This window comes from Nestor notabilis, unplaced genomic scaffold (genome assembly GCF_000696875.1).
Source record: "Nestor notabilis isolate BGI_N333 unplaced genomic scaffold, ASM69687v1 scaffold2907, whole genome shotgun sequence".
NCBI lineage: Eukaryota > Metazoa > Chordata > Aves > Psittaciformes > Psittacidae > Nestor > Nestor notabilis.
Window position 1 is genome coordinate 29,182 of NW_009937665.1, and position 9,912 is coordinate 39,093.

The 9,912-nt window shown below is 38.5% G+C and overlaps 1 protein-coding gene across 1 annotated transcript in view; it reads right to left on the bottom strand.

Moving 5' to 3' along the window:
- The window catches only part of SPAG17 (sperm associated antigen 17), a gene marked incomplete at its 3' end in the record, with an annotated part of 43,214 nt that overhangs the window by 28,985 nt on the left and 4,317 nt on the right, over window positions 1-9,912 (bottom strand). The window contains exons 3-10 of the mRNA XM_010018917.1: window positions 8,261-8,442; window positions 6,831-6,986; window positions 5,992-6,073; window positions 5,547-5,656; window positions 4,514-4,651; window positions 4,310-4,423; window positions 2,680-2,830; window positions 1,122-1,349 (exon numbers count right to left, since the gene is read on the bottom strand). Of these exons, the coding sequence (XP_010017219.1) occupies window positions 1,122-1,349; window positions 2,680-2,830; window positions 4,310-4,423; window positions 4,514-4,651; window positions 5,547-5,656; window positions 5,992-6,073; window positions 6,831-6,986; window positions 8,261-8,442 (1,161 nt within the window). The remainder of the gene's footprint in view (window positions 1-1,121; window positions 1,350-2,679; window positions 2,831-4,309; window positions 4,424-4,513; window positions 4,652-5,546; window positions 5,657-5,991; window positions 6,074-6,830; window positions 6,987-8,260; window positions 8,443-9,912) is intronic.

The window sequence follows — 9,912 nt, forward strand, 5'->3', positions numbered from 1 at the left end:
TGAATTTGACCTCAAACTTTGGATGTCAAAACTCTACTGGATTAACCTACATGTGAAAGAACAGGGAAGCCTGGGAGAAAAAAGTTAAAGGTATGTATGCATGGGTAATTACAACGTATAGCAGACTTTTTTTTCTTTTTCAGCTTTTTATATCCCTCTCTAGAGTCCTCATGTGTAAGTTCTATATTCATTGCATTTCTTACTACTCATTCACTAGTAATCATCTAATGAACCTGATATATAGAATCATAGAATGGTTTGGGTTGGAAAGGACCTTAAGAACACCTAGTTCCAACCCCCTTGCCATAGGCAGGGACGCCTAACACTAGAGCATGTCTCCCAAGGCTCTGTCCAACCTGGCCTTGAACACTGCCAGGGATGGAGCATTTACAGCTTCTCTGGGCAGCCTGTTCCAGTGCCTCACCACCCTCAGAGGGAACAACTTCTTCCTTATATCTAACCTGAATTCCCCTGTTTAAGTCTGAACCCATCACCCATCCTTGTAGGCCCCCTTCAGATACCGAAAGCTGCTCTGAAGTCTTCACTCAGCGTCTCTTCTCCAGGCTGAACAGCCCCAACTTCCTCAGACTGTCTTCGTATGGGAGGTGCTCCAGCCCCGATACACCACTCTGTGCCTGTAACTGACTTTGTAAAGACTGGGCTGCTGTCATAACTCACAAGAGCCTTTCCTCAGAAAGGTATTTAAGCCTATCTTCAGTATTTTAGGTCTATGAAATATCTTTGATGTAATAAATCACAAACCAGTTTTCTGGTTTATGTACATAATTTTTATTATGGTTTATGCACATGGTTTTTCTGGTTTATGTACAGAATTGTGTACATAATTTTCAACAAACATCATTTTAGAGAGTTGCTTACACAAACTGTTAATTTTGTCATATAAAACAGCTAGCTTTAGTCTTTACCTAGTATTCCTACATACATACTCAAAATACAGACTATACAATATTTGAAAATTCAAGTGTCTTGTTTTTTTCCTGGTGATTTGTACCAGAAAAAAAAATAATAAAATCACAGCCCTGTAAGAGCAAATGAAATGGTAAAATAAATAGTGTATTCCAATTCTTCAGGAGTAATGTAAACAGAGAATTTTTTTCCACAATCTCTTGGAGATTCTCCATTAAACTTCTCTTCCATAAGGAAGAGTTGTCTCAGCTGTCCTGCAAACCTGGCTGTATTATCCCAAGGGATATAAGACACTTCACAATCACCTCCAATCGTAGATCCGGAGCTCCCCAGGAGACCAGAGTCACTCAGCCCAGTCAGCCTCAGGCTTTCAAAAGTAAACACTCTGAAGGCCCTTTCTACTTCAGCTCGACTCAGAAGTTCTATAAAAGAATTACAATCATTAACTGAAAACGTCTTTATGGCTCAGCAGAAGATAAACAGAAGACTATGTAAGTGTATTGTTCTTGGCAACCCTGCAAAAGCCAACAACAATTTCCTTAACAGTATTGGATCAAATTAGGTGAGCTACATTTTACACTGCATTCAAAGTTGAATGCTTCCAAAGTGCAAAATGATATGCCTAACTTTTAATCCATCTTAAATGAAGCGCTTCCTACATCTGAATACCTCCTGGCTCATTAACTTTCTATAAATGATCTTGGTTTTAAAATACTGAGTAGACTTTATAGAACCAGTTAACAACTGGTTCAGTTAATGAAAAGTTTTCCATTATCATATGTTTTTTAATTATCTGTAGCTTTCAAACCAAATATTAGTTTTTCTCTCCTCAGACAACCAAGCATGTCACACATCTTGAAAATGTTGGATATCTCCTATTCAAATCAATCACCTTCTTGATAAAAGCTAAATTAACAGTTGGGAGAGTTTGGCCATATATTATGGTCCAATAATGACCATCAAATATGGTACCTATCAGCCAGCATGCTACAGCAGTACAGACTACCTAAATAGCTCAGTGTCCAAAATGAACATACCAATAACTAGAAACAATGTAGCAAGTGCAAATTAACCCAACCCAAGGGATTTCAGGACTGAATAGCTGGAAAAGTACCTTCAAATCCTGTCCCTTATATGACGGCATAAATGTAACCAAAGGGATTTGGTTGTTTGTGTTTCTTAGTAGCCTAAACTTCTGAAACTGCCTAAGGGTATTTATGTAGTCTTTGGGATTGTTTCTCAGTGTACGTCATGGTGGCTCACTCCAAGAAAAGGTAACTGCAGAAGTGATTACAGTTGAAGAAGTGAATGTATTCTTGGCTTGATAAAGGGACTATTACAGAAGCCATTTCATTATTGACACTAACAGTTTTCACAGAATACATTCTGGAAGTCATTCACAGTGCAATAAAAATCTTCTAAGATACATGTGTATTTTACATGATAGGATCAAAATAGTGATAATAGTTGTAATTTGTACAAGTTTATTTTACCCTCAGATTTAGTAAATGCTTGTATGTTTGTGAACATAAATAGATAAAGAAGTTCTAACAGACTTTCAGCTCTTAGTCATACAATATTTAATACTCCTATAGCCTTTCCCATTAACCATGAAACTGAGGCTTAAAGTTGACCTTAACTTGTGTAGTAGGCTAAGGTACAAGCGAGAATGTGAAAATGGGAAATTCTGCAAAGGTTTTAGGGACATGAAAAAAAAGGAAGTTTCATCAATGCAAAAGATAATCTCTTTACCACTGGTACAATAATGCATGAGCTCGTGAAGACTGGCCAAGCGTTTAGGGTTGTTTTCAGCTGAGGGAAAGTTTAACCGGATAAGTTCTGTAAGAGGAAGTTTATCCATCATTTCCTGTTCAATCTTTTCTGGATTTAAGTTCTCCTGGATCTGGAACAAACCCCAAAGTTACCAGAGTTGAAGTAAACTTTCACAGCAGTGGATTTCTAAAAATTATGTTTGAATAAGGAACTCTTTTTATAGAAAAAGGCATAGGCACATGCCTATGTCCAGCTTAAGTCAGCTGGACTTAAATTTGAGCATGTGCTCACAGTGTGGTTTTGAATTATGCTGCCAGGTACTTTAGGCAGAAAAAAAAAGGAGATACATAACAGAATAACTGATAGCATAACAACAGACACTTGTTAGAAGACATCTGTCTGTGCTATCTAGACTCAAAAAATTCTGAAATACAGAAACATATACTGATCTATCCAGACAGGCAATAGGTCCCTTCCACGTATCTTTCAGTTGGTCTGTGCTACTTCTCATAGTGACGAAGTCTGTAAACTCATCTATCAAGTCTGTGACAGCAGCATCCCTATATACTTAAGGATTTATGTTTTGAGACTTACTGGTATCTTCCAACTTTGTTCTTTTTAGTATTAAACACTTTACAGTACCTTTTTCTTGGACTGTATCTTCCAAATCTTTTTCCTCTATCCACCACTTATTATTGTGCTATCCACTCCTCATTGAGCTATATCCTGAACTTCCTCTTCAGCAACTTTATCATACATATCAAGTATATGCCTGCTCAGAGCATGCCTCAGTGATTACTCAGTCCTGCCTTCTGCTTGAATGCCTCTTCCAATGTATCAAGCTCAACTTGTTTCTGAATACTGTTATAATCAATAGTTGTCAAAGTATTTCACAGACAATTTGTAATTCATGAAGCCAGCAGACACCCCTTAACTGTGAAATCTAGAACTGTATTACCACTTGTTTTATCTTCAGAGTATTGTCAAAATTTAACGGCAAAACTACACCTTGGCTTTAGAAAAAAACAAAAATTCACAGTGTTGTTTTGGTTCACAAAGTCTGTAAACTGTTACTTGGCTATAACTCCAAACCTTGCAGTCTCTGAACCTTTCTGCCTGTGTTAGAATTTGGCAACGTCTTGGTTATACACTATGTTTCAACTATTACGCCAACCTGAATACACTTCTCGTCTTTGCTAACAACCTTTATACCCTTTCTTACATTTCTCTACATCTTAGTGTTTAATCTAGTCCAAATTCTAAATCACTGTTAGAAAGTCAGTAACTAATTTTCCAGTTTCACCAGTGTTTGACTACAGTAAATCAGAGTTCTGTAGTATCTTTCATCTATGCCAAAGGCTAAACATTCTTAATAATAATGCCAACAGATCACTGAAATCAGTATCATGCTTTATGTCTGTGATGTGTCCTCTGACAGTAGCAGTAACTCATCACTTCTTAAGCAGACTAAACATGTTAGTGTGTCTATCTCAGGAGGAAAGAACGTAGGCTACACTGTTCTTTGTAAAAACAACATCCTTTTTAGTGCTTTGAGTGTTTATAGCCTGTGGATTTTAGAACTGTTTATAGATGACAGGTGGCACCACACCTTCAGCAGATGTAACCGCTGAGCCAGGGTATCATGGTAGTTAAATAAGAGAGGGTACTCCGGGGTGACAGGCTTTTCTTCACTGTATTTAGGTGAAAAATAGTCATATAGATTCTGTTAAAAAAGGAGAAAAGAAAGATGCATTAAACACCAGTAATGAGATTTATTTGTCGTTTGAGGAAATGAACCAAAGACAACACAAACCTTTTTTTCACTTTCAGAAAGTGAAAGAGAAGGAAGAACAGAAGCTATATGTTCTGCAATGGTAAGATGTAGCCCATCTGCCCGAGGCTCTGGTACTACCAGACTAGGTGGTATAAGGCCTTCTTCACTTGCGATAACCTGGCAAACATGATAGATGTCAGCTTTCACTACAGTACAACTGCTTCTTAACTTAAAACTACCAAGCAGAACTGCTAATAGCCAAACACACAGCCATAAATTTTATCAGGACTGTAGCAAAATGCAAGTTTCCATGTTAACTCCTGCCCAAAACAAGTTTATAGAAAACAGAATTAAATATTTTCTCCTATTACTTGCTTTTGGAAGGACAAGAAGAAAGATATTTCCAACTTGAAATGTTAATGAAGACAGATAACGAAAAACTGATTGTGTATCAGCTGTTGGACCTTATTTTGGGTGGTTCTGCATGGGTCTATTGTCAGACTAAATTGGAAAAAGTAAAAAAAAATAAGACTACTGAAATTTTCTTTCTAAAAGGATGCGGATTTCCAAATCATGCTGTAGGGCTCTGCTAACTCATAGCTTGTGCCTGAACTCAAGAGAAGTCAGCTCTGCCTAGCATGAGCATCGATATACGCCACTTTTATGTTAGGCTTGCCCTAAGACCTTTGTACTAAGTAAAACAGTGCAAGTTCAGTATCAGTAACATTGTGTTAGGACATCAGAACATGAAAAATAGATATCGTGACTTAGCTTAAAAAAAAAACCAAAAAACCAAACTTTTTTTCCCTCACTTGATTATATTTGATCTGTAATCTTGGAAGAAAATGATTCTAGAATAACACTGTATATACAGGGTAAGTTCACAATACAAAAGAAAACCAAAGATGTCACTTTTGAATTGTGATTCCTTTGTAATGAACCCCCTTGGTCAGTGTCTCCATGCAGTCTTGTATTTTTGGCTGAAACAGATGGATTTATTGATCTCTGATCAATTCATTATACCAGGTCTATGCAGAATTACCCACAGGAAATACAAAGAGAATATTCTCACCTGTTCCAACATGCAGTTCAGTATTAAGGGTACAGAAAAGTATTCCTCAGGAATCTGACTCAGCAAGTCATTGTAATACCTCATGTCCACAGAAGTATCCAAAAAAGAAGCTGTTGTAATATGAGATAAAACATTATGATCTATGTCTTCAGAAATGCCAATTTCTATTACCAACCACTTCAATGTTCTTAGGCTAACAAAGTCCATCCCTATAGAGCTCTTCTATGTGACTGTGACTAGGAACAGATAGAAAAAGTGATTTCTAAAGAACTTGGTTATCACCACTGCAGTTTCCAGAAACTTTCACAATGTATTCACCAAGAAACTACTCTCACAACATTGAGTCACATCTTCAGCTTATTGTGCAAATCATGTCAAGGATTTGTGCTCAGGTGAATGACAGAGTGAACAGCTACAGATGAGTGCTTTAATCCTTTAGACATACCCTCTGACACAGTTGGTGTTGGCAGAATTTCTTCTGCTTGCCCTTTTTTTTTTGAAGTTGTAAACTGTGATAGTGACTGTACCTACAGGAACAAAAATAAAGATAAAACTACTCAGAAACAGTAGAACAAATGAGGATTGCATGAGCAGGTGGGAGAAATTAATGATCTTAAAGGTCTTTTCCAATCTAAACAATTCTTTGATTCATTTAGCTTTGGTTTCACTAACCCTAGACTAGATGCTAAACTTCTACACGGCTGATATTAGGGGAAAGGAATCCCATTTAACTCTCAATGGACAAGATAGTAAGAATATAGTTTTATGAATGCTTTAAATGAGTATTCAGTAGCACTCCTACAGCTGGAGTAAGCCCATTTTTTCCCTGCCACTAGTACATGTCCTAATAAGCCACTTTCTTCTGCCCACTGAAGCTTTTGTCTACCATGAACAAAATAAAGCAGCTGATCTTGCACAGAACTAAATCTTGTTTTGACACTTCACAGATCTGCAACAAGACACAGTACCTCTGTGCAGGCATGTTGAGTTTTCAGCCCCAAGAAGGTGCCATCATAAGCTATTTGAGGAATTCTTACACCTGTCATACTTTATGCCTGTATGAACCTTTAAATTTTCCTTCTTTTGTTTCCCCAATGCTCAACTTCCCCTCTCCCCTCCCCAAATTTTTGAGAATTTAAATGCTGAAGTAAAAAAATCCCAATTTTATTCACAGAAAATTACACATGGAGTGATGGTCCAAGGGAAGTTTTTGAGCGTAGAATTAAAGTCAGGCATTTCTAGCCTACAACTAGTTGTTCTTGACAAGTAGAGAAGGATCCTTGCCTCAAATTCAGGTGGCTGTGTCAATTTCCTCTCTGATAATGCAGGCACATTAATAAACTTGGTGTTTTCCAAGTAGTTATGATGCTGTCTTCTCCAGTCCAGACAGTCATACATCAAACAAGCAATGCTTTCAAACAGCACAGTGCCAAGTGCAAGCTATAACAGAAAATCAGATACAAAGGATGAAGTTTGCATACAAAAGTATGATGTAACTTAGCCATGTAAATCCTTAGCTCTCTAACCAGCAAATCTACAACTGTTTAAAAGTCTTGCAAGGGATTTTTTTTCTCCACTAAATCAAAATGTTTTACACAGTTATTCTACGAAAACAAAGCTTCCTCATTTTCATTTTATTTCAGCTATAATATAGCTGCTCGCAGGATATTCACCAGTAGCAACAGTCCCTGATATGATGTGGTTATTCGAAAGATATATAAGATAAAAAACTTCTTTCCCACAATAGGCTGAATATTTTAACATTAAGTCAATAATATAACGATAAGTGATGTTGTAAGTAGCAAGCCTACACATTTCCTTAATTGAGGCATTTTTAGTGTCTGCCTTGGAAACCACTGTGGATTTAGCCAAACTTGGTTCTGATCCCCTCAGGATCAAGTGTACTTCCTAGTTCACCAGATTATTTATATACAGGATTTAGTGTACAATAAATAAGTGTTAAGAGGATGTAGTCTATCCTTTAACCCTAATAATACAGACCACAAATACAGGAGGTTGAATTATGGCATATTGCTTTATTTTGCTTTAGCAATTTATATTTTTTACTGCTGCCATTGTGGATTGAAAAATATTTGACCCTTTACCTCACTATATTTGAGAATCTGGAACAATTACTACTGCTTCACTTTCACTTGCAGTGCCCAATAATAGTCCTGACTCAGCAGGTGATAATGAGTAATATGCTAGAGCCATGTTTTGGGTTGGACAAAACAAGGGGGTACTGAGTATGCTAAAGCAGCATCTTCTATCAAAAAGCATTCTCACATGAAACCAAATTAAAATGAATGTGAGTGTTCTGAAATACAGTAAGTTAACCTACTGTTATGAGGACAAAACTATAACGTTGGTGTTGTTTTTACAGACATCTGACTCTCTAATGAGATCCAAACTGGGTCTATGTAAAGATGCTGAATAAATTTAGTATCCTGAATCGTTGTAAAATTCTGCTGCTGTGGCATATGATATTAAGAAACTCCAAGTCAGGTATTTTTATGGAAAGGATTCTTTGTGAATACATGCTGAATAAACTTGTTTGATACAAGAAAATAACTTCTGATCAAGATTAAAAACATATTAATGACACTGGTTCTGTTTCATAGAAGACTAAACTAAAATTCCTGTCATTTCTAAACTGTCTTAAATGTTACAAGCCCTAAAGCATGCCATGTGTTCTGAAAGCAGACTCTACTGACCAGCATTTCTCTGTCAGACCAATCAGGGGGAAAGGCACTCTCCTTAACTACATGATGAAGTGTGGCAACATCAAAGAGACTTGATCCAGGCTTTCCACTGTTCAGAACTGGTTCCAGGTACTTCCAGAATGTTTCCAGATCTTTGATAGCTTCATTGTTCTTTCTTTTCTCTGCTTCTATAACTAAAATGTACAGTTATGAGATAAACCGCAGTACAATGCCCTTTTACAAAAAAGCAAAAATCATATATTAGCATATATTTAAGTATAGGGTAATGAAGCTTTATTGTCACAATTTTATTGGTGTGGAAGCTGGGGATTAAAGTACAGTATGACTATGGATAGAGAACCTAGAAGTTGTATGGTTTCCCATTTCACTGTATAGTAATGATCAATTTTCAAGGATGCTCTAGCTACTTCAGAAAAAAAAAAAAAAATTCTCTCTTGATGCCAACCTTACACTTGCACTCCGGAATCTACTATAGCCTAATTTGAGAGACATAAGGATGCTAAACTTGCAGTGACTTGCTTTCATTTGGATTTACGGGTGCTCAGCACTTCTAAACCCTAAGTATGATGGCCAAATACCTCACTTGTGTAATTCCAATGGCCCCATGGGTTTAAAACAAAACAATTTGGTGAAGCCATTTCCCCTTGGCCTGTCTCTCTACAGGCCCTTGTCCAAAGCCCTTCTCCAGATTTCTTGTAGGCCCTTGAGGCACCGGGAGCTGCTCTGAAGTCCCCCTGAGCCTTCTCTTCTCTCGGCTGAACAAGCCCAACCCTTTCAGCCTGTCTCCATAGGAGAGGTGCTCCAGCCCTCTGATCATCTTTGCGGCCTCCTCTGGACTCACTCAAGCAGGTCCACATCCCTCTTGTGTTGGGAGCCCCAAAGTTGAACACAATACTCCAGGTGGGGTCTCATGAGAGCCCAAGTTCTTCTCCTCAAGGCTGCTTTCAATGCATTCTCTGCCCAGCCTGTATTTGTGCTTGGGATTGCCCCAACCCTCGTGCAGGACCTTGCGCTTGGCCTTGTTGAACTTCATGAGGTTTGCACTGGCCCAGCTCTCAAGTGTGTCAAAGTGCCTCTAGTTTCCATACCTTCCCTCCAGCATGTTGACAGCACCACACAGCTCGGCGTTGTTGGAAAACTTGCCCAGAATGCATCAATCCCATTGCCCATGTGGCTGACAAAGATGTTGAACAGGATTGGTCCCAACACTGACCCTGAGCGAAACCACTTGCCACTGATCTCCACTTGGACCTTGAGCCATTGATCACAACTCTTCTGAGTGCGACCATCCAGCCAATTCCACACCCATCCAGTGTTCCATCCGTCAAATCCATGCCTCTCCAGTTTAGACACAAGGATGCTCTGCAGGACAGAGTCAAGTGCCTTGCACAAGTCCAGGTAGATGATGTCAGTCACTCTTCCCTTATCCACCACCGCTGCAGCCCCATCATAGAAGGCCACCAAATTTGTCAGGCACAATTTGCCCTCAGTAAAGCCACGTTGGCTGTCACCAATCACCCTTATTTTCCATGTGCCTTAGCATAGTTTCCAGGAGGATCTGCTCCATGATCTTGCTGGGCACCATGGTGAGGCTGACCAGCCTGCAGTTCCCGGGTCTTCCTTTCTTCACCTTTTAAAAACTG